Genomic DNA, 26055 nt, shown 5'->3' on the forward strand with positions numbered 1-26055 from the left:
TTACTGAATATTCTGAAAGTACATGTTATATGGATTCCATTTCGCACCCCTTTTAAATATGCACAACTTTATTGTTTTATCAGCCACACAGTTTTAATTCAGCACTAGGCAATAAGGTAGAAAAAATATAAGGTGTAGAAAAAAATATAGCATTCTAAGGTGTATTTTCGATTAAAATGTCTTATTTAATTATTTTCTAACTTTACTTTCCCTTTGGTAACACAATACAGTTTTAAATTAATCATTTTAGTTTCATGAATTGAAAAAGTAATGAATATGGACTTTTATTGTGAAGGATTCGCGAATGGCATCCATGTTGAAATTTTCTTTACTGTCGCTAGTTTCATAGGTTTCACACTACTTAGTTACGCCTGCGCATATCTACTTACCTCTGCATGCTGTCTACAACTAATGACGACAGGCTGTAGATAGAGTAGCCTACCATCAACAATACTACATAACTTGCCTTTAACTAAGTTTTGGAGGGTATTTTCTAGGAAAGAATTCCATTCGGCTCAAGGTAACGAACTCTCATATTCCCGAATCTTATGCTAATTGAAATGAGTAGTTAAACCACGGACAGGTGCTTCGCGTAGGCTACAGTACGTTAACGTACACCTTCTGGTAACTTATAGCACACAGTATAGCACCCGACGATTTAGAATAAAGCTAACGTTAACGATACCCATTTCTAGTTGGGCCTAGTGTTATTGTCATGTTCAGATTGGCTAATGTTGGGATAAAACGTTTATTTCAGAATACTATAAAGACGCCTGTGGTTTATAACTTTACAGTTACCTCCGTGGATCTGGAATGATTCTACGACATGTTTTACTGAACAGACAAAGAAGAGTGTTTGATGGCTGCAGTAGTTATCTGGCGTCAAGCTAATTTTGCCATCCCGGTGAGCTGGAGCCCCCTCATTCTTCTTTCCCTGGGCTCTATGCTAGTGTTGCTGTTGCCCTTCATTGGGCTGCAGGAGCAATGCTGTGGGACACTGAAAGGCCTCGCCCTCTTGCGTTGCCAATTGTGGGGAAGCACCGAGTATATCACCACCCACTCATCAAGCCCTGCCGTTTCTGTCGCCTCCTTGGACCTTTTGCCTTTGAGAGAAAAGCCAAGTAAAGGTAAACATAACAAGATTTGACTAGACCTTTCACACAACTTCCGTATTTTTGATCGGAAATACGCGATCATTCACACAAATTCTCACCGCACTTGGAGGTGCAAACAATCGGAGTTTTCGTTATTTGACCACCAGAACACGCATGGATGGCTATAAAAACTGTGCCTTCATTATACAACTAAACACGAGAAAATACTTTTATAACCCTTGATCCAGCTCTTTACTATGTGATCTCAATTAGGGGTTTGCACGGCGTGTCATCAGATCTGGACATCGCCATATTGGAGATACTCGCCTCATTAGAAAGCATTAGGCACTGAAGTAAATCCCTAACATCGTCAAGGAAAAAGGTTAATTATTGCCGTGTTTTAGGTTATACAAATAGGTCAGACTGAGAAAAACATCTGGTGTAGGTATCGACTTCCAAAAGTTATTAAAAAACCAGGGAGAAGGGACAATAATGCCAGAAGTTATCAGAGGAAGGGGGTGCTTGTGGTTGTACTTGGTACTTCGTCTCCCTCACCCAACTCATATGGATCTGCGCTGCCAATAATCCGTAATTTCTCGAAATATCGCGCCTTTTCTTGTGGTCCAAGTCCTGCCCTATATGCCTTTGCATCTTAGACGCATTTTGATGAGCCTTTCTGTTGTTTAGACACGGCTACAATCACGTAAGATATCCAAAGTGCATAATACTTCATTGTACTTCATTCACCGAGTATCGCCAATATGGCCGCGCGTGCTGGGTTACCATAGTTACCGGCCAGAACGTGACGTCGGTACAAACCCCTAATAGAGCTGCACAGTCCCGCCCACAGCCAAAATTCGGTTAGGTGCCGGATGTAAGATTCCCATTCATTTGCAAGTACAGCTCGCTGCAGCCATAGACAGTAAAAGAAATGGACGAACAGACTCCGTCGTTCTCAATGGGAGGGCACTGAGGCATTTTTCAGTTGGTCCCCCCAGTACTGCGCAGACTCGCACTTAACTTCGTGACGTTAGCCATCGAACTGAATCTTGTAACTCATATGATGGATACACAGAAATTCTTCTCACACTTCCTTCGCCTTCAAAGTCATCAAAGTTAAACATTTATTTATGTATTATTATTAATATCATCCTCACAAGTGATATCAAGTCGTGTTAATGTTGAAACTACCACACATGATCATCTTCAAAAACAGTCATTGTAAAACAAAACAAAAAAGTTATAGTTTCTAGCCTTGAAGCTAATCTTCTTTCCACTTTTCTGACCTACGGTCAATCCATTGAAAACCTCTGAAATGATTATCGTTAGACTACCTAAAGGTAAAACTACTGTTTTTCATTAGGTTTACTTGCCTCTATGCTTTACCTTAACATACAATGCTATTGTAGGCTACATAGCTTTGTTCACGAGTTTCCGCGCTGGCTGGACTACGCCTCTTATCCAAACAATACGGTTATCTCCCTTCAGTGCGTTAGCTTCCCTTCAACCGGACATGCTAAACATTCTTCTTACGGGAACCTAACGTTACGTACGAGGTAGTCGAGTCTTGTTTTGCCTTTTATTGTTTATGTAGATAACACAGAAGCTAAAATATCGGCACATGATATATGTTATATGAAGTTATGTAAGTTAAAAAAAATCCTAAATGAATGGGCGTTCTATGGGGTTAGCAGAGAGTTGATAACCACCGCTACATCGATGCTTCTACTTCCGGGAATTCGCCTGCCCCCTTGGCTGCAGCCTGCGGGAAGGCGAGGCTTGACATCAAGCCCCGCCCACATCCAACTCAGCCATGTTTTCTTTGCCTACGTCACTCCCCATACGCTTTGGCTTTAGGCCTACTGCCGACAGCCGGTAGCGAATTATATAGTATATTGTTTCATATTAGATGATAGAAACTGATGATTTAGGCTAAACACAAATTACATTTCATGCAACAACAGTGAATTTTTCATGTAGGCCTAGGCTAGTTACTGTAATTGGGTTCGTGTAGGCCTACTTTTTCGTTCATTTGATTTCCGGTTTTGAAACAATAACCATGCACATTCACAAAAATTGGTCATTTTAAATATTGTTGACAATGTGTTCAAACGGAAAACGAGCCATATTTCATTTAATTTAGCCCTCAAAAGTAGAATGGTGTGTTGTTTCATTATCATGGACTATCAGTTTAACAGCAAGAATTCTCCATTACAACCAAATAGCCTACAAAGGGGCGATTTTGCTTTATTAACAACAGGTGAACCAGAAACATGCATTGTGTAACGTTAACCGGTTAGATCAGGGGTGGGCAAACTGCGGCCCGCGGGCCGGATCCGGCACGCCAAGCACTTTCATCCGGCCCGCTGAGCATTTCATTTGGTTATCAGGCTGCTCGCTATTTTTTTTCCTGCGATAGAGACGACGTTGGTTAGCTTTACTGCAAACTGCTTTTCACTCTCCTTAGAGAACGTTTACAATGTCAATGTCAAAACATCATGTTAAATAGAGATAACATCATGTTAAACTAAGTTAACTCTTAGTTATCTCCTTTGCAGCAGATCTAACGTGAACCTGCGATCCATTTAATTGGGAACGCGTCTGCACTCACGAGAGGGAGAGAGAGCCGCAGGTTCCAGCTGGCTTGTCATTGTTGATGATTGATATCTCCTTCTTATAAGAAACTTTTAAAAGGTATCATGAAGGCAGCAGTAGTTCCCACTACTGACCATTTAAAAAGTGTGAGAGGGCCATACTGTAGCAGGCAGAAGATCATTGAGAAATAAACGTGAATTAAAGCGACTGTCTTAAAGCGACAGTGCACAATTTATAAATTTGTTAAACAGCATAAAATTAGCAGTATTTTTAAGCAATTAATATTTTAAAAGAAATATTTTGTCATACTAAATTATAGACTATAAAAAATGTATTTTTTTTATGTGTGTGTCGTGGGGGGGTGTTTTATGTGTGTGTTTTTCAAAACCCAGTGTGGCCCTTGAGCCAAAAAGTTTGCCCACCCCTGGGTTAGATCAAGCTCGACATCCTCATCTCAAATATAGGCTACTGCCCAGATAGCAAGCAGCTATCGGACCACCGGTAGATAGGCTACTTGTCAGCAAACCCGCGATGGTAACGTTAGGCCACCGGCAGTCCGCCGTATAAATGAATAAAGAAAAGGTTGTCAAATCTGAGGCTCGTTAGCCCAGCGGACCGCAGTAGAACCGATGTGCAAAAACTCGGCGACAGAGAAACCAGTGGGCCGCCGCCAGCCTCTTGCCATCTGGGTGGTTAACTTTGCTGGCTAGCTAGTAGGGGTGTAACGGTTCATGTATTCGTATTGAACCGAAAAGGTACGGGTGTCACGTTTCGGTGCATGAATTTACACGGAGAATACACGGTATAAAAATACATAAAACTTGTGTGCGGATTAATTAATGTCATGCACAATTACTGTTAAGTACGAGAGTTATGAGAGTTCTTTAGCGACACCTAACGCTAATCTGTAGCCTCGCCTTAGCTCTGAAGCTCTGATTGGCGCCTATGTTTTTTTTTTGTCAGGTCGTCGGTCGAGTCAGTCAGTCAGAGATAGCAGCACTAAGCAAGTGGTGGCGACCCACAAGAGTTAGAGGATCCGCTGATCTCTTTAAGATCGCAAGTTTAAGAACTTCAGTTACAGTGGTACAGGCGAGAGAGTGGTGGATAAGATGAAACTGTGTGTCGGCGTTGTTCAGCAGTTGTTGTGTATGTGAGTGGAAATATATCGAACATGCTACACATATTCGAAGCCATCATCCAGATAGGCTACCAATCACTGAAACGAGAAAAAAAAAACACCTCCCCTGCGCTTCACCAGCCTTTGGATACACATACAAATAGGGCCAAAACCTATGGCTTAAATTAAATTATTTCGTAATGACAGAAAGCTATGTAAATCGCATGGTAATTACCTTTATGTCAGGGTAACTTGTAACTTCTCACATGAGGAGCTGGTAGTGTTAAGTGCATAGAGGTAAAATAAAGTGTCAACGCTAACCAGGCTAATAAACAAACCATGCTACGGTGAGTTAAAGTCGAAGGGCAAAGTCACGTGACTTAGTTGTAGGCCCTAGTCTGTTTATGAAATGAAAGGAGCGATTTCGTTTTTTTAATAAAAACAAATATTGAGGCAAATTGTAGGTCTTGCTTAAGGGGATTTTTAAAATTATTATTCTATGTAATTTGCACTTTCAGAAATAAGAGATGCTGTAGGCCTATTTTCAGTTTTATAACTGATTGTCTTATTTTGTTTACAAGTTACAGATGGAGTCTGGGTACTTATTGTACTGTTTAGCCTACATCACACACTTCAGGCTGTTGCAGATAGCTCAGGGAAGAGACTGTATGGCACTAGGTGGTACAGCCTGAGACATGCACAATAAAAAAAAAAATGCTTTCTGCATTTTTGTTTTGCTTTTCCCTCCATTGTACCGAACTTGTACCGAACCGTGATGTCCGAACCGAGGTATGAACCGAACCGTGACTTCTGTGTACCGTTACACCCCTACTAGCTAGCCAGCTAGCTAGTTCCTATCTGACGAACGAGTAGTGTGACAACAGCGTTCTTATGGAAACGTTGGTGCTGTTGTGAGTTGCTGCACTGGTTTGAATCCACAGTTTACGTGTTGAATTACACAATAAAACATGTTTTGCAGTAAGTTGCTGGTTTGTAGAATGTAGCACTAGCAGCTCGCCCAGGCTCTCTCTGCCGACTGCCTCCCTCCCACTCGCCGCCAGCAATTTTAAACTGTGTGACGTAATACAAAAAAACATGGCTGACTTGGATGTGGGCTGGGCTTGATGTCAAGCCCCGCCTTCCCGCAGGCTGCAGCGAGAGGCTCCTCTTCATTTGTCCCATTGACGTTTGGAAAATCCGTATCTAAAGAGTTTTACAGCATGTCTTAGGCTAACCAGCTACGGCATAACTCATAAGCATACAACATATCATTTCGAGTGAAAAAACGAAGAGAAAATCCAAAAAAAGTCAAAGGTACAAGACTGTGTACATATTTTCATTTCCAAGCGAAGGAACTACTCATCCCATAAACCACCGCGCCTCACTGAATAATATAGGCAAAATCGGCGCAATTTATTTTGCCATTTAAACCATTTCCAACCGGCGACAGCACGCGAACCCTTTCCTCCAAACAGTGATTTTTATATAGTGAATGTGCAGTTAATAGCAGTTATTTCAGGAAGGTCATTCCGTGTGAAATCACCCAATTTCAGCACAATTTGGCAGGTGACCCTCTCCGAAAAAATCTGAAAAAAATCACGTGTTTGTAGACCAAATCCATGCATAGATCTTAAATAGTATATCTGGATAACTAATCGTTGCAAAACTACAGCCCTTTGAAACTTCAAGTCATTTTAAGCATTGTGGTGAACAATCCTTTTTGTTCAACTTCCAGCATTATTGGCTCTTTTGGTATTTCACACACATTAGTGAAACTATGTGAATAGAAGTACATTCCTGTTGAATTCAAAAATCCAATCGGATCAGACGTATCTTGTGTACTTTCCCCTCTGCAAAGCTCTGAAAATGGCTATAAATTCATAATGTGAAAAGACATCATCACTTTTGAGGGCTTCTCATTCAGAAAGTATTTGACACAAATTCATCAGATTTTTTTCCTACACATATATGTATTATAAGGTCCTGTCCATGCATTAACTTTGGGTGTTATCATTTTCATATTTTCAGAGCATTTTTTTAAAATTGGGCCTGATTTTCAAAAAGCCTGTTTTCATCTTCTCCTTTCACCACGTGGACAGTTAACAGGATTTTTTTTAAATTTACCATATATCATTCTGTATGTGAGGATCATCTGCCCAAAATTTGGGCTTGTTGCTGAGTTTCTTCATTGAGATAAGATTTTTTTTAAAATATTGTCTATAAATCCACTGAATTTGTACTGGATCTGCAGTACCACTTTGCACCACATGTGGTGCTCTTTTAATACAATGGAAGTCAATGGAAGAGTAATAGAGTCACTTGTTTGCTGCACATATCCAATCTAAACACACAGTTTATGGTTCATAGTTGAATTGGTCCAAATAATTATTGCAACATGAACAACATATTACTCATACATAAATCTTATTTAGAGAAAATAAACTGATCAAGTAAATTATACACACATAAGACTGACTGGTCATCATACATGCAGCAAGAGGATTTAGCATAATTACCATCTTTGTAATGAGTTTTCTACACCAGCTTTAACCTATCAGTGCCTATGTGAGTACTTTAATAATTACTAGCCAACTGGTTAGGCAAAGTCTATATCCATCGTCATATGCATGGGAAGCAGTCCTCTGTGATACATATAGAGAATCAAGATGGAAATCAGTGCTTTGTCTCCATGTGATCTGGGAAAGAAGGTGGAAAATGAATGTCATAAAGGAACATATTCAAGAAACAATGGGTTTCTAAAATTCAGTTAATCAAGGTATTTCACTTGATGAAGATGACCATGTGTGTTTTCATCACAAGTATTCATAACAAGGTTTGAGGACTCGTGGATCCAAGAGGCATTTGTAAAAAGATGATAAATCGTTAGTATTGATTTTTATGCATCTGACAATGCACTGAATTTTAGAAACCCCTTTTTACTTGAACCATATGAACCATAAACTGTGTTTAGATTGGATATGTGCAGCAAACAAGTGACTCTCTTACTCTTCCATTGACTTCCATTGTATTAAAAGAGCACCACATGTGGTGCAAAGTGGTACTGCAGATAAAGTAAAAATTCAGTGGATTTATAGACAATATTTGTAAAAAATCTTATCTCAATGAAGAAACTCAGCAACAAGCCCAAATTTTGGGCAGATGATCCTCACATACAGAATGGTATATGGTAAAATTAAAAAAAATCCTGTTAACTGTCCACGTGGTGAAATGAGAAGATGAAAACAGGCTTTTTGAAAATCAAGCCCAATTTAATAAAAATGCTCTGACAATGTGATAATGTTAACAACCAAAGTTAATGCATGGACATGACCTTATAATCCATACATGAGTGGGAAAAAAATCTGATGAATTTGTGTCACATACTTTTTGAATGAGAAGCCCTCAAAGGTGGTGATGTTTTTTCACATAATGAATTTATAGCCATTTTCAGAGCTTTGCAGAGGGGGAATTACACAAGATACACCTGATTTGATTGGATTGTTAAATTCAACAGGAAAATGTACTTCTATTCACATAGTTTCACTAATGTGTGTGAAATACCAAAAGAGCCAATAATGTTGGAAGTTGAACAAAAAGGATTGTTCACCACGATGCTTAAAATGACTTGAAACTTCAAAGGGCTGTAGTTTTGGAACCATTAGTGATACAGATATACTATTTAAGATTTATGCATAGGTTTTGTCTACAAACACCTGTGTTTTTTCAGATTTTTTGGGAGAGGGTGACCTGCCAGCCACTGGGTGATTTGACACAGAATGACCCAGGAGTAATCGTGTAAATAATAGTGTTTTGATTTTGAATTTTATATTTATCATCGTGTATTTTATATCGTGTGTGTGTGAAAGCGGTTAACGTTAACGGCAGTGCTTCGTAACATTACCTGACTCATCCTATGCTGTCATCACTGCTCAGTCGGGCTGATGCATGGACTGGTGCATGGTCTGCTCTTGGACCACCATATTCAGTTTATTAATTTGCCGTGAATTATTACACAAAATGTTCATTAAATGCACGAAGAAGTATTCCTAGGTTAATGATTGATATGAATCATACAGTATGAAGGCTACAGTAGCCTAGCTAATGTTAACTAGCACTGCTAGCAGCATTAACGTTAGCAGCTAGCGCTTCTACCAACCTTCCTGCTTAACTCACCACAACTTTGTAGGTCTTGTCCCTCATGCTGGCCCTTACAAAACCCACAAACTGACTCTCGGACACACAACAGTCAATAATGTGACCCGATTTAAAGTGGCTTTCACCCCTTTGGACACTCACTAAAACATAATATATTTCATACCTGTGTTGCAGCATGTAGGCTAATGTTAGCTGCATTATGTAATGACATACAATTTCGGAAATGCTAAAGGTTAGCCTGTCGGCTACTTGAAAAGTTTGAGTGTTTAAACTAACATTTACAGTGGTCTATTTGATAGTGTATTGGCCCTGACTAAGTTCGTGTGATGTATAAACCCCAATCCTTGTTGATACAAGTACCAATATTCGTCACGAAAGTTTTTAATCACATTAAGATTTTCGCCATAGGCAGTAAAAGACTCCGCCATCTTTGTCAATATTTTTCGCAGAGAAAGTTTCAAACTATGACCAGAGAATCCGTAGACGGGCTCTGCTATGACCATAACGGCCTTTCCACCAATCAGAGGCATCACTGTGGGATTGTGGGATTGTTCAGGATTGTGGGTAATGAAGTACTTATCCAAGAGATTGCGAATAAAAGGCATTTATCTCAAAACAAGGTTAGTGCCCCATGAACTCTTGGTGTCTCTAGGAGCATACAATCGCTTAGTACAGCTGTAGCTGGTTTTAAGTTAAGTTTTTATGGCTTATACCGCAATTGTCAATGGAGAAATTGCATTGAATTTTTGCATCCGGCATCGGCTGTGGGCGGGACTGTGCAGCTCTATGGCAATAGGCTTGTTCGACTTGATGCAGATCTGACTTGATGTGATGCATGCTGGGATGGACGCAATGCATACTGGTAAGAAATCCTGTCCGACTTCTGTCTTCGCCTGCAGACAGATCTTGCAGTTGCCTTTCCACGGTCTGCATGACAGTAGGGGTTAAGTCATTTAGAGACCTCAGACCAGCCTCAGATGAGTCCAGGAAGTGACGTCAATTCCGGAAATAAGTACATTTGCATTGCATGTAAATGCAATGGACTATTATCGCTGTTCTTCTTATTATTCTTCTTCCGACCAAATTCAACGTTTAATGCGACTGAAACCGCTGAACCGTCTGACCTCATTCAAAGACTCCTACAAAGCTCTTGTAACGGACAATCGTAGAATGTATTTTTCATATTTGTGAACTTTATACTTTTTGAGATATTTACGATAAAAGAGCAATAAAATCCCATAGACTTAACATTGGCCGCCGTGGCGGCAACTTTTAGCATTATGACGTGACCTGCACCTGAAAGCAATCAACAGCTGGTCCGCTGCAATCTTTCTATCACTGGAGCTGTGAATCTTCTGAACGTTTTGGCCTGCCGTGATACTTTACTTGCTCGTAAAACTCTCCTCCAGAGGCACATTTCTCTAACTACAGACAAGGTAAGTGGTCCGATTTTTGGTATTTGACTCATTTATGTCGTCAAACATTATGTTATGTAGCATTCTACTATAGGCCTAGGCTATGTATGAAATGATAGGTCACAAGTAGGCCTAGCCAAACTCGGTAGTTCTAACGTTAGGGGAATAGTTAACGTTAGCACTTATCCTATCCGTTGATATTTATTATGTAAGGAAAGTTATGAAACCCACCTAATCAACGTTAATAAGTCGTCACTTTAAATTGACCGGTTAGCTGTAGGTTTCGATAACGTTAGCTAACGACATTCAAACCTAACGTCGCTCCCAGCTGAGCACTGACAGTAACGTTACATTTGCTCACTAACCAGTAGCGTTTTAACTAGCGTTATACTATCTGGCTCTTGATAACCTGTGGAAAGGGACCTGATGAAAACCTTACTGTTTGGAAACGGACCATATGACCAAAGTATTGTTAAAACACACTACAGAAGTTGAGGTATAACGTTTGTGCTGTCAACATAGCTACAGAGTATGTTTACTTGGCCTAGGCTACTCATTTCTGCATTATTCTGGCCTATAAATTAAAGCTTCCCAGTTGATGTAGTAGGCCTACATCGTAATCTGTAGAAGAAATGTGGATAACAGACCTAGCAAGCTGTAAGATATAGTGTAGTTGGTTATCAAGATGCTTAATATCAGAATGGTACATCCTTGAGACTCAGTTTATAATTATCAACAACAACAACATACCCTTTGCCTACAAAGTGTTCTAAGCTGTTTACTTTAAACTGTTTGGCTGTCAACTATCCTTAAACAGAAATTAATAAAACACAAAATGTTGCTTTGTTTGCAGTGAAATACTATAGGCTAGTATATTTAACTACCATTACAGATTTATGGTGCAACAACCTCACTTAAATATCTAAGTTGTATTGAACAATTGTACACATTCCATGTTTTTGGTATAACTCTAACTTGTTTGCTTTTGTCTTTTAGGGAACAGACCAGTGTGGTGATGACCGTGTATTACATTATGTGTGTGCCTGTCTGTGTGCACATCCTGCCAACCATACATCGCTGACATTAACACTAACATTAATTCCTAAAAAACATGTCACCATATCTCAACATATCTGCACATACCTTTGAACTATAGACGTAGATCTGAGATCTACACTGAGACATTCTGAGTATTATATTGTTGCAGGAGGACTATGCCGAAAACTATATGAAGCATGCATACATTTGAATCATGTGCTGTGACATCTGTGAAACTTAGCTGTGCTGTTAGACCTCTGTTTTTAGACCTGAGCTCTGCTGTGGTGAAAATTAAGATTCTAACCTAAGTTCTGTCTAAAACTGATCATCTGAAGGGCTGAATCTTCAGTCTATATCACCATCAAAAGTGACCTATTTATTACAATTAACTGAGACCTCTAGCTCTTGCTGCCATTTCAGAATTACCACTGATAAATAGATCTGTCTTAGGATAATATGATTGGCATTATCAAGTTCTGTATATATATATATATATATATACACACAAACACAACTGTGATTTTTTTTTTTTACTTCAAGCTTACATTGGTTGTTAAGTGTTCATTAGTGTATTCTGAGTATCATTCTACTGTATTAAAACAAAGAATGTTGATCAATATTGAATTAACAATTTATTTTTACTGACTGTCATATACTCTAAGCTAACATCTAATCAAGTAAGTGGTTTTCAAGAATACTGGACACGTCTATGTAATCTGAATAATCATACTGTAAGTAATTTAATGTTATACACAGCAGCTTTTTTGCATTTACATGCAATGGTAATTCCCTGGAATTGCATTTTCTAGTTTACTTTACTCTTTATGGAGAATACAGCGGAAAAACGTGTTTTCTTTTACAGTTCATGGAAAAAAATAGTCACATTAGGTAGAAGGTTTTTATTATTATTCATAATTCACATTTATTTATTAAATAATCGATCGCGAATTACTGTCCACGTGATCTGCCAGAGTCAGCTGGGAGGAGCTCGTGACTCAGGCATAGGGACTCACCTAGCGTTCATGGGCTTCGGAAAAACCTTTTTCCCAGTGAAAACATCATCATTCCGCGTCATTCACGTCACGTAATGTGTGAGTTAGAGGTCGGAAACTGGGGCTAGATTTGCCCAGTTAGGGGCTCGTCATCACTAGGGCTGGGATAAACGATTATTTTTTAAACGATTAATCTAGCGATTATTTTTTCGATGCATCGATTAATCTAACGATTCATTTTTTTAGTCCGATTCGATTTCGATTATCTCCCAATTAATTCACTAATAGCAACTTATACATGTTAATTTACATATATGAATGAAAAAACATGAATTCTTTAACATTGCAATATATGTTTATTGCTCTTAAGATTCCAAAATAAAAGACTATACAAGTGCAAAGTAATGTATTCTTAGTCAGAGGTAGCATTCAATAAAGTTCAGTAGTGTATGTCTAATTGAGTGCTTGTCATTTTAAGACGTCCGTGTGGGAATCCTTGCAATTAACATTAACACAGTTAAAAGACTGCTGATGTGTGGATGCAATTCATAACGTAGTTAGTTCAAATAACAGCCTGAGTAACGAATACAAGCAGCTGCAAGTAAGCATGCTAAACTTGACATCCAAAAAGTATTCTAACGTTAGCTTTGAAATACTGCTTGATTACATACTGTAACTTAACTTAGTTTAGTCTCCTCAATGTACTATGTTGTGATAAGACCTTAGCAGAGTTTACCTTAACTTTAAAGGAACCGTATGTAAGAAATGTAATTCAATCATAAAATGGCCCTGATTTGTCACTAGACATTAAGAAATCATGCTAATTTCAAATACTTATATCACTGACAACAGTAGTCCGGCCAGAATATCGTCATTTAAAAAAGTGAAGTTGCAGCCCTCAACTGATGTTGATGTTTACATATTTGTGTTTTAGCCTGAGGGGTATTTCACAAAGGCAGAATTAAGACATCCAAGATAAGTGATAAAGCGAGGTTTGACATAGCGTTGTCTGGTCATCCTAGCTCAACTCGTTTCACTAATGCCAATCTAGGATGAGAAGGAGCGACTATGTCAAGCCAGGTGTAAGTAATTCAGGATGTGTGCGCGTTCTCGTTTCTGCTCCAAAGTGCCCACGGTTGGAATAAAAAAGACGCGGAAAATAGCGTCATTCACACAAAGTGAACCACCGCTTTTGATATAGACTAACAATGAAGTAAAGTTGTCCTTTTTGGAATGGGGAATCATGGCTACTTCTGTAAAACAGCAGGAGTAGGCGTGGTAGACCAACTGAATGCAAATTTACGTATACACCCACGAGTGCTTCCTTGTCTCGGCACGCAACGTCATTAAGAAAGCGCTTGCCACTGAAAGATGCACATAGTATGATATACCTAATATTATAGTTGAAAATACCTTCGAGAACTTGCCCCTCCACTTCCAATCAACTACAGTAGGCTATTCATCAAACGTCTATCAAAATAAGCAAACAATAAGTACCTAGGCCTATGTTAATAATTCTAAGGTTATCACAATTAAAATAATAACTATATGGTAGTAGGCAGACAATCTGTTTTGTTTTGCGAGCAAATACATATAGCAAATAGTTTATAAATGGAATAAAGCTCCTTAAAAATGAGCACGGAGGTCTGATGTGAATGACAGCTAGCTGAACCAATAAGACAACATAATTACCATTAGAATTAACTTAGCTTGGCCGTTAGCCTGGTCGGGACCAGGCTAGGTGCAGAGAATAAATCCCCATGGTAACTTATGTGCCATCTCTTTTGTGAAACCAAGTCAAGGCTAAATTCATCCAGGATAACCTAAAAATCCCACCTTAATCCCTTATCTAAGTTTTGTGAAATACCCCTCTGATCTGCCACCCTCTACCCATCTAGTAATCACAAAGTCAGTAGTGTTTCGGCATCTGGGTTGCCAGCTCTGCTCTAGTTACCACATCTGCGGTGTACACCGCTCTACAGTATTTTGAAAGTGATTGTAGCACCAGTTTTGGCCAAAATCCTACATACGGTTCCTTTAATGCTGCAGTTTTGAACAAATTTGCGCAGCATGGTCACAATGGATTTAATAGCAATTTAGCCCACTGTGTTCTATGCAGTGCAACAACAATCCTTCAACAATCGTGAATAATTTGTTAAATGCACATGTATGCAGAGGAGGAGCAGCGGGCTACGAGAGAGAGCGGGCGGGGCGAGGAAAGGCTGTGTGAGTAAAAAGTGCAGCTCAATGAAATTATCTTATCTTTAATTTAAATAATAGGACTATAACATAGAACATCAATGTGTGGTGGCCGGTTTTGATTTTGTGGTGCCCAGCCACAGATTAGTCAACATATGGAAAACACTGAAGGTGTAAAATTAAAAATATTTAGCAGCACATGTTATGCTTGACAAATCGACGCTCATATTTTGCGTCGACGTATTTTTTGCGTCGACGTCATCGATTTATGTCGACGCGTTGTCCCAGCCCTAGTCATCACTTTTGTGTTCACGTTGTAGTTTGTTTGTAGTCCATGTGGCCTTTCATGCAGGCACGGCGCCAGGATTCCAGTTTTGGATGGGCCAGACCAATTGTGGGTGGGCCTTAAAAAAAAACTTTATCAAATCACTGTTTAACCTAATAAAAATGACTGACTAATATACTGTTATATTATTTGCTTACATAAGAGATTTGAATAGCTTGATGCTCTTTAAATAGTTTGTTGCATTGTAAAAAGGACGGACGTACCTATCCTCGATCACTGTCCTTGGTTCTGACCAAATAAGAGCGCTTTGGAATCTCCATTACGCACCATACCTGATGGCTGTGCTTTAGCGCATCTCTCGAATAGACCTAAGGCCTAGGCTGTAAAAGTGGGAGTCTAATATTTCCCCCAAACATAGTTTAGTTCTGCTTGTAATAACATGAAGTCGAATATTTCATTTGTTTTAGGTTTTCGACAATACAGATCAATCACACTGCCCGACAGTTTCAATCAATATGCAGGGCAGTTGAAAACATTCGGGGCTTAGCCCATAGAGTATAAACGGTTTTCATAATTCCCATTTTGCCTGACTTGCTGCTCACTTTTCATAAATGAATCCACGGACTCAAGCCTCATTTGCACCACATTTATTAAATATTATGGACAATAACATTTTGACAATTAGAGGATGTAGCCTAATGACATTTAGCTATCTTGACATTTTCTGTTTGCTAGAAACGAACTATATAGCCACCTAGCAGAGTGGCTTTTAAATAGCAATATGCATTATATGGTTTGTTATGCTTAGCTTAGGGAGAAGGGAACATTGAAGACTCACTAATTCGATTTTACAACTAGGCAAAGCAGGCCACCACTGTTTGGCCAGCTCCAGACTGTAGGCTAGAGGCTGATAAAAAAAAAAACTGAACTTGTAGGGTAGTCTAAATGACGAGAACAGGATAACTCCACCACCACCACCTTGTTATTGATGACTTCATGATTTCCTTGTAACGTAGGCCTATACCAAATATCAAATGCAAACAATGACATGCCCAACCTCGCGCGCGCACGTAGCCTACGTTCCAAATTATGTGTTATGGAAGGTAACGTTCATGCTCATGCTCTCAACGTTCATCTGCTGCATGAATAAGAGTGAGTTCACCCGTGTCCGCTTGTATGTTAAATACGTCCATCTCATCTCAAAGTTTCAATGCGCGATCGGAATAATGGTTTCATATTTGTTAGTCAACTGTACAAAATACATTCGGGGCTGAAGCCCTGGCAAAATCAGCTGGCTACTAGGCCTACCCCTCGGGCACAGAACTTGTTCATTGACAACGTCATCTGTCATGTAAAACATGCTCCAAGAGAGCTCATAAAGATCAATCACACCCATTAGGCCCTTTAATGCACACCCATTAGGCCCTTTAATGAAAAACTTTTGGATATTCTGTTATTTTCTGCTGTTGGTTAAATAGATAGACACACATACACACAAACACTTGATATTGAATTTATGTGCTACAATGCAGGCCTGTTAACTGTATCACAACAGTGGTTTATTTAAACTACATCATAAATTTTATTTCGTCAGTCTTCATGCTCATTTTAATGAGTTAGAATGAAAGTTATGCTGTATTTATTGCAAACAAAATTCCGCAATATCTCCCGCGAGTCACGTCAGGCAGACTGTAGCCAGTCTCTCCGGGATGAGCTGCCGTCTTTTGTAGCTCCTCCCGGCTAGCCTCTCAAGTTCACGTTGACGTAGAAAGCCAGACAAAGTCAGATGCAGTTCATCTCGTCCAACATAAGGAAGCAGCATGAGACACCCGTCAAAATCGTCATGAGGAGATTCCTCCCAAATGGCCCTATCACGTCTTTGAACTGACGTCATGAGGGCGTGTTTCAGCTCGTGCAGACCGTGGAAGGCAACTGCAAGATCTGTCTGCAGGCTAAGAGTCCCGCAATATTTTAAGGTCATGTGACATGGTGACACGGTGGTAAGTCCCTCCCCGGCTGACAGAAGTCGGACAGGATTTCTAACCAGTAAGCATTGCGTCCATCCCAGTATGCATTGTGTTCAACCCAGCATGCATCACATCAAGTCAGGTCTGCACAGATCTGCATAAAGACGAACAAGCCTAATGTCTTATAAGGGGAGAACCGCCACTCTTGGGAAACTTCCGGTTTCTGAACTGGTTGCAGTTCCTGTTCCATGTGAGGGCGCTCACGAATAAGTGCAGAATGAATGGAGGTCTATGGAGCTGTACCCCTCAAAATTCACTTTTCTCGAGATATAATTTTTTGCCCAGAAATTCGAATGTTGCATTCAAAAGAGGGGGCAGAGAAAATACACACGGCTGAGTATTATATTTTTTGAGTCACTTATTTGTCTAAATTTATTTTTCTAAAAAGCCTTTTTGTGAATGATGTGTCAATGACGTCATTCATTAGCAGAAAGCTAGTGTGTTGTGGGCAACAACAACCCAACCTGTAAGAAATCGAAAGTACTCGTTCATTCAACTTTTGACCTATAATCCATATTGAGCTTGCAGAAACCACAATCAAATCTTTTTTGATTCAACGACAACCAGGTGAACGAGACAAATTTAGCTGTCTAGCTCCATAGACCCCCATTGTTTTTGCACTTATTCGTGATCACCCCTAGCGGAACTGCAACAGATTGCACGTACAATGGAGTTAATAGGGAGTGACCCGGCTCTCCGTAAACGGGCTCTGAAGTAAACTAAATATCACACATACAAAACAGCGGTGGCATTACGTGACTACACGCGGTAAGGTGCATGAGAGAGCCTGTCTTTGTTAAAGCTGCAGTAGGCAAGTCTGACAGATTGAGGGGACTTAGCCAAAATTTTGACGTGACAGAGCAGCAACAAGTGACCGATCAGATGAGACTGACTGAGGTAACTTGCAAGTATGGAAGGCTCTGTATACAAAAAATAATAAACTTTGGGTACACAGATGATTTATCTGACAATGCAAAAAAGAAATGAACAGTGGTCTGCAGTGTGCATATTAGCGACATAACCACCACCACGTCGACTTTCATCTGTCATAAGTTAGTTGTGATGGAGATTTAAGTAATGTCAAGTTTGAGGCATGTTAAGAGTTACTTTGAATCGATTATGCTGTTTTGAAACATTTACTATAATCCTGATTTATGCTAGCAAAAATGTTGGCAATGAAAGGCAAGCCTAAAGTAAGCCGCTCTCTTTCTCCCTCCCTCATAAACATGTCCATGTTCCATAAGTTAGGCTACATCAGTCATAGGCTACGTAAACCGCCAGCAATCAGCATAGAAAGGTTTTAACCTACTTCACATGTTAGGCTTATGTATAATATTATATAGGCTAGCGTTGAGGGTCCTAAAATCTTTCCCCCTTTGCTTATGCAGCTCTAGTGTTATGCCGTCGCACCTGTCAACGTTTGGCAGACATGGACTGTAGCCTCATCTTTCCCATGTGGGGAAACAAAAAAAAACACAACCCATGGTTCCTAAGATCTCCACGACAATCGTTTGATGCACTGGAGCAGTTTTTCACACAACACAACAACACAAACAATGAACGAGTTCTAGCGGGGGTATCCTGTAAACATGCCATGATATCGGGGGTGGGGCACTGTGTCATTTTCTCATTCTTAATAGCTGTTTCTCAAAGTCAAGAGTGTATCCTTTATAGAATGCTTTCTTGCGAGTCGGGAGGGACTAGGCTACGTACCTTCCCAGTACCTTCCCCAGCTGTCAAGATCACATGCAATGGAACAGCCTAGCAAGTGTGGAAGTGCACATCATCAGTGCACGTTCTGCCTACGCCTTCATTTGAACCGTGGACGCGGTGGAAATTGTGCTGCATTACCAGATATGGGTTGACGAGGATTTAGAAAGGGAGTACCGACGGCAGTCAGTTCATGAGGAGGATGATGTAGGCTACTGTCTGCATTTCCTTAACTGTGCAGCTGCACTTTTCTCTAAATAAACTTTTTTGAGTAGCCTACAGTATTGTCACACTCGACTTGGTCTTCACAAATCACAATCCGTAGTTTATAATTATGTTAGTGTCAATGGTAAATGTTATAATTGGCGACGGTAACGGTAGCCTAGTCTGTTAAGCCTGCACAAACTTCGCATTGGGTGAAGTTACTCACAGATAAATTGATAACAAAAGTAATATTATCAAAACGCATAACTATTCATTCACATTGACATTTGCATTTATGAACAAGCACATACTTAGCCTACATTTAAATACGTAGGCCTACTGCTTCTTTGCACCTTCCATCTCCCTATGTTTTTTTTTTTATTTTTTTTAATCACACCGCCAGAGAATTTCAAATATGCCTCGCCCAAACACAAAAGATTGTGGGTGTTTTCTGAACGCCGAGGATCCATCTATGCATCCTCAAATTCTCAGAAATTCTCAGAACAAAGGACTCAGTACTTGATAGAATTTTAAAACACCCTTGACATTGGAACAGTGCTTGGTGAGGTTTGATGACGTAACATCCTTGAAAAAGCGGCTTTGAAGGACCCATCCTTGACTTTGAGAAACAGTGTAAATCCTCTATACCAGTGGTTCTCAACCTTTTTTCAGTGATGTACCCCCTGTGAAATATTTTTTCAGCCAAGTACCCCCTAACCAGCGCAAAGTTTTTTTAGTTGAGAAAAAAAGACTTAAAACTGAGCACTGTGCCATCAGTGTCTAATTTATTGAACTTTGGAACTGATAAATATCAATATTAGTATGTATATTTTAAAATCTCACGTACCCCCATTTGAGAACCACTGCTCTATACTAAAAACAACTGAATGAGAACGAACCTAAACTTGACTTTCAGAAACCGTGTAAATCCTCTATACTAAAAACAATGCACTCAGCTAAGCACACCACTCTCTTCATTGCAGTCTTTCACAGAACTGTTTGCATACCACACTGTAATACACTGAGTCAATATGCTTGTAAACTATAAAATGGTGTCAAGAATGCAGCCCTTTTTTGCAGCAATGTCAAATTAATTTTGAGATGCTTGTGTAATCTTTGTACCTATTCATGGTACGTTTATGATCTGACATTGCTGAGTTGTATTTTTTGATGTAGCCACTAGACCAAATCTCTATGTGGCCATTCTGAACCTAATATATTGCCATGTGTCTTTACAGAAGCTCAGTTGGAAGCAAGAGCTGCCCTCCAGCAGGCTAAAGTGATGAAAAAAGAGGGCAAGTTGGAGAAAGCTAACAAACTCCTGGTACATGCACTGAACATGAATCCTGATTTTGTGGATGCTCTGACAGAATTAGGAACCATCCTAGAGGAGAAAGATGTTGTCCAGGCAGATCATCTGTACACAAAGGCTCTGGCCCTCTCTCCATGTAACAAGCGGGCCTTAGTGAGCCGTGACCGTACACTCCCTCTGGTGGAAGAGATTGACCAACGTCTTTTTGGTATAATTGACAAAAAGGTGCGCCAACTCCTGTCCATTCCCAAGGGAAATTCTGTACTGCGCCGTGTGATGGAGGAGACTTACTACCACCATATTTATCACACCGTGGCCATTGAGGGTAACACATTAACACTGTCTGAGATTCGGCATATAATTGAAACACGTTATGCTGTTCCAGGTAAGAGCCTGCAAGAGCAAAATGAGGCTATTGGTGTGGATGCTGCCATGAAGTACATGAACACCACTTTGTTGTCTCAGTCTGGATCAATCACAGTAAGCGACATTCTGGAAATACACCGCCGCGTGCTTGGCCATGCAGACCCTGTGGAGGGGGGCCGTCTTCGTACCGGTCAGGTGTTTGTGGGCCACCACATCCCCCCTCACCCACAGGATTTGGAGCGGCACATGCAAGAATTGGTGCAGTGGCTTAACTCTGATGAGGCACTCAACCTTCATCCTGTGGAGCTAGCTGCACTTGCACATTACAAGCTGGTGTATGTGCATCCCTTTGTGGACGGCAATGGACGTACCTCAAGGCTCCTAATGAACCTGGTGTTGATGCAAGCTAACTATCCTCCCATTACCATCCGTAAGGAGCAACGGTCTGAGTATTATCTAGCACTAGAGACGGCCAATGAAGGCGACATACGCCCTTTCATCCGTTTCATTGCCAAATGCACAGAGATGACCCTTGATACACTGCTTATTGCCACCACTGAGTATGCAGTTGGCCTCCCTGCTGCCAGCCAGAATCATGGCTGTCAGGATTGCAGGCAGACCATTCCTATTCACAACTGAATACATCAAGTAGCTGAGAGATATTTCCTTCAGACTCTGGTGGAGGTTGCAGCTAATGGATTATGTCAACCCTACAAGTCATTCCCTTCAGTTAATTTGTGTGACTGTAAATTATCAAGTTAATTTGCTTATTTCAAATGAGCTTCCATTTCCTTCAATGGCCCAAATATTTGTTGGGTCAGAATAAATGAAACCTCTTGTTTTAGTTTTAGTGGACAGACATGCATGCAGATGTAATTTCTTAAAGGTGCTCTAAGCGATGCCACACGTTTTTTTAGGCTAAAACATTTTATGTCACTTACTGCAAACGTCACCTACCCAACATAACAAACTGTTCCAGCAAAAACACAGACGAGATGCGCGTTTAGGAGAGTTTCAATTGCAGGGGAGCAGCACGGGAGGGAGGGGCAGGAAGTAGCAAGCTCTCTGTTTTGTTTGAAAGTCAACAGAACTTCCTCATTCCAGTCTTTCTTCCCCGTGTTTTTTGTCCTGGGACTCGTTCCTATGTCTTGGCCATATTGTGTGTAATTAGAAATTATAATATATAATATATATAAGACAATATGATGGTGTTTTTACAACCCTGTGTGACGTTACCTAATAAAAACATTTGATCACAAAAAAGAAAGTAAACAGAAGTGACGTTACCCAGCATTGCTTAGAGCACCTTTAACATAGTGCATAGGCAGGGCTGTATGTTAACTTTTTTGCACAAAGCACTGGGTCTACAGAGGTTGATCAATATGTAGTACAAGCTTCTAAATCTGTAGCATAGGTATAAAAACATCTCTTAAAAACAATCACAAGTAGGGCAGTTAAATTGTGATGGAATGGTAAAAATGTCTGGAATGATAAAGTGTCATGTAGTTACAAACATCTCACCTGTAGGCTACACTGTAGTTGTGAAGAGCAAAAGCAATCAAAATGTCAGAAAAACAATCCCTTGATATATTTTTATTGATTTAATTGATTCATTATTGATTTATTTTGGAGTAGGCTATCAGGCATGTCAAAAATCATCCATCCATAAAATGCATCACTACTAGACTGTTCCATACACAGATAGTCTATTCGGTTAGTAAGTCATGATCCAATAGGCTGATAATTCTCTTTCTGGGTCCAACAGCTTTCAGAGCCACTCATTTTTCAGCTATTCAGAGTAACCTTTAAAGGAGAACTCCGGCCAATTTTAACAGAGCTCAGTTGATCCTGTTCACGGAATACTGTCGGTCGGAAAAAATGTGGAAAAGAAAAATGATGCTGCCTGATGCGAGTTAGCCGGCTAGCAGCTAATGCAGCCAAAGTGCCTACAAGCTATGCTGAGGGCATGTACTAAATTGTGCCTTTGTGCCTCCTAAAAGACTCAAAATGTCATGACTAGTCTGGGCAACATGAACAGGCTCCTTACCTGACACCACTGTCCGTGTTTAACCCAATAATTGTGAAGGAACAGTATAAGTCCTGTGTTTGTAGCCTAGGCTGTCAGTTTACCTGTTCACCTCCGTTGTTTCCTATAGCTTAAAGTCAATACAGACGTCGAACGCCATGGAATTTGAAATCTGAATGTTGTTCATTTCCAATTGGCATTTAGCAATATTTACTACGACCTGGCACAATGCATCTCTTCTAGTTTTGTACAAGGTTAATGTTTTTTGTGCACTTGTCCCTGATGAAATAAATTAATTACAATTAAGCAAAATGCAAAGTAACAAGACGGTAGTCAAAAACTTTTACCTCTGATTATATAATTTTAATGTGCCTCAGCAGAGACTTTCACTTTATCCTCAACGTGTCACTTATGTTTCGCATGACATGGTATACCCCATTGGAGTGCTTTGTCGCGTCTGAATGTGAGTAAGGTCAAAATTGAGTATTGAAAAAGTATCTTTCTGAGGCTAGTTCATCTATTGAATAATAAAAACACTTCATTTTGTCAACTCCTTGCAACTCCTTGCTGGGATTTGGATTGGGATTTTTGGATTCTACACACAAGTGGACATACAGAGGTGTAGACTCACACACATATATCATATTGTCATATGCAAAGCTTTATCACACCGGTGCTATGCTGGTAAATCATCCATCCCACAGACTATTTTTTGTAGCAAGTTCAACACGATAGATATGACCTGATAGGGGTTTGTGATGTGCCTTATAATTTGTCATTGTGTTTATATGTGGAGCATTGGCAAGACTATGAATGTAAAATTAAGTTATTTTACCACAGTTAAAAAAGGTTTGCAAATTAATTTATTGGAATTACAACCCCATTTCCAAAGTTGGGATATTGTGTAAAATGTGAATAGAAACAGAATGGAAGGATTTGCAAATAATTTAACTAATTTGAGAATAATGCCTAAACAACATGCTATTTGTTGAAATTGAGAAATTGTATAGTTTTTTGGGAAATAAATGTTCATTTTGAGTTTGATGCCAACAACACATCTCAGGGGCATGCTTACCACTGTGATGCTTCAACTCTTCTATAAATGTTTGGGAACTGAGGAGCCCAGGGGGCCTTTGCACAAAACTAGCATAGGGTTAAGCCAGGATATCTAGGTTATCCTATCTCAATTTATCCGTGATCCAGTTGCACAAAAGCGGGATAGGGGGCAGTAGGATATGTTATAGTATAAGTTACCATGAAGATTTATTCTGTGGAGCTAGCCTGCTCCAGACCAGGATAAGTTTCAGGATCTATTTAATCTCATCCCTTATCTCAGTCAGCAGTCAACACAAACGGAAACCAATAGTTATTCCACTGCCCACCACTATACATTGTTATCACATATAACTAGACCCACTGTCATTATTTAAACATTTGTGATCATTAATTTCATCATTTTGGATAAATGATGATTTCTAGACGATGTTGCAATCATTAGATAATTTACAGTTTCCCATAGACAATAAGGCTATATATAAAATGACGGAATATTCGGGCCACAGAGAAAAAAAAATCAAAATTCCTCTGTCACTGCAGGACATATCTAGCTGAAATTCACAGCATGCATCTCTACCACTGCAGGACATATTTAACTTAAATAATTTAAAGCATGCATATTAACTGATTTAACACATATTGGTCCCTCACCAGCCAACCACCGTCGTCATCAGGGAAGATTGCTTTGCTTTATCGCTGTGGCCTTTCTTTTTAATTATGCCTATTCTATTCTAATTCTATTTAATTATGATGTTGGAGGTCAAATGTCAAGGTCAAAAACACCTTGAGTGTAATCTCAAGAATGCCTTGTCACACAAGCGTCAAATTTGGTTACTCCAAAATCACCTTTGCAGGTATCACAATTAACCTACCAACTAGGTAGCAGCCAGCTCAATAGATTGCATTTCTAATTAGAGTGCATGAAAATGCACTCTACTGTTCTTCCTAGGCTTCTTCTTCTTCTTCTTCTTCTTCTTCTTCTTCTTCTAACGCAGTTAATGCAGCTTCAACCGTTTAACGTAGAAACTTCATTCAAACTGCGTTGCGTAGGTCTTACTTATGACATGTGGGCTTTGTATTTTTCATCTTTGTAACTTTTATACTTTTTAAACTATTAATTAAAAACTGCTCAAAATTTCCCCATAGACTTAACATGGGCAGATGACATCACAATGGACTAATTAACTTGATTTGCACCTGGTATCATCTTCCAGCTGCTCATCTAGGCCCCATCAAAGAATCAGTTCAACTGATTGCACCTGTATCAACTGCTTTCTACTGAACTAGACCAACTCTCTCTGTCTCTCCATTCTACAAGGATATAAGACACATTTCCTCCAACTTTCTATCCATTCATCCTCTTCAAACCATTCACTCATCCACCCATTAAACTATCCATCAACATCTATTAAACAATCTGCCTATCAACATCCATTCAACTTTCTGTCTATCAACATCCATTACACTATCTACATTTAACTTTTAAACTATATACTCTGTCTCAGGCTTTAAGCATACAATATGGCTCTATTAAGACTGCCGTTAAGCAATTAGAATCCTATGGCAGGTGTTCGGGCCAGCTGCATCAACTGCCAGTCTCAGGCTTTAAGCATACAAACTGGCCCTATTAAGACTACACATCCTGTCCAACTGCTTCCTCTGCCAAAAACTGTTTCAAAATAAAAGTCCTCACTACAATATTTCACTGTTAAACAATTTAACCCTTTAAACTACTGAACTTTTTAACTGTTCAGCCATTGTAACTGTTACTTGTCATCAACTATGACTCCTACCCACTGTAGCTAGTTAGCTAAGTTAGCTAAGTAACTTGGTTAGCATAGTTAGCATGTTAGCATGCTAGTTAGCATTTTTAGCAAAACTGTTAAAAATGATTAGCTAAGTTAGCTAAGTCACATGGTTAGCATAGTTAGCATGCTAGCATGTTAGCATGCTAGTTAGCATTTTTAGCAAAACTGCTTAAAATGATTAGCTAAGTAACGTGGTTAGCATAGTTAGCATGCTAGCGTGTTAACATGCTAGTTAACATTTTTTGCAAAACTGTTAAAAATGATTAGCAAAGTTAGCTAAGTAACATGGTTAGCATAGTTAGCATGTTTACATTCTAGTTAGCATTGTTAGCATAACTACTAAAAATGATTAGCTAGGTTAGCTAAGTCACATGGTTAGCATAGTTAGCATTTTAACATTGTTAGCCTGCTAGTTAGCATAGTAATTTGGGTAGCATTATTATCTTTGTTAACATAGTTAACATAACTGCTAGCAAACATTGGAGCCATTCCAACTATTAGTGATCGTCAAGTATCTCCCTAAATAATTTAACCATTTCAATTATCAACCTATTTAACTGTTCAGTCATTCCAACTATATTAAACCTTATCTACCAAGCAAATAATTTAACCATATGAACGCATCATATTTTTGCATTTTCATGCACTGTATTTC

General features: G+C 39.5%; 1 protein-coding gene across 1 annotated transcript; it reads left to right on the plus strand.

Annotated features, from left to right (window-relative positions):
- Positions 1-396: 396 nt before the first annotated feature.
- Positions 397-23092, plus strand: ficd (FIC domain protein adenylyltransferase). Its single transcript, XM_076271410.1, has 3 exons — positions 397-520; positions 795-1127; positions 20071-23092. The coding sequence occupies exons 2-3, from the start codon at positions 860-862 to the stop codon at positions 21147-21149; spliced, it is 1347 nt and encodes a 448-aa protein (XP_076127525.1). The 5' UTR covers positions 397-520; positions 795-859; the 3' UTR covers positions 21150-23092.
- Positions 23093-26055: the final 2963 nt, after the last annotated feature.

This window comes from Alosa pseudoharengus, unplaced genomic scaffold (genome assembly GCF_046254945.1).
Source record: "Alosa pseudoharengus isolate Yale_2024_CS ecotype anadromous, Long Island Sound unplaced genomic scaffold, YU_APseudo_1.1 YU_APseudo_1.1_scf_6, whole genome shotgun sequence".
In the NCBI taxonomy this organism is placed as follows: domain Eukaryota; kingdom Metazoa; phylum Chordata; class Actinopteri; order Clupeiformes; family Clupeidae; genus Alosa; species Alosa pseudoharengus.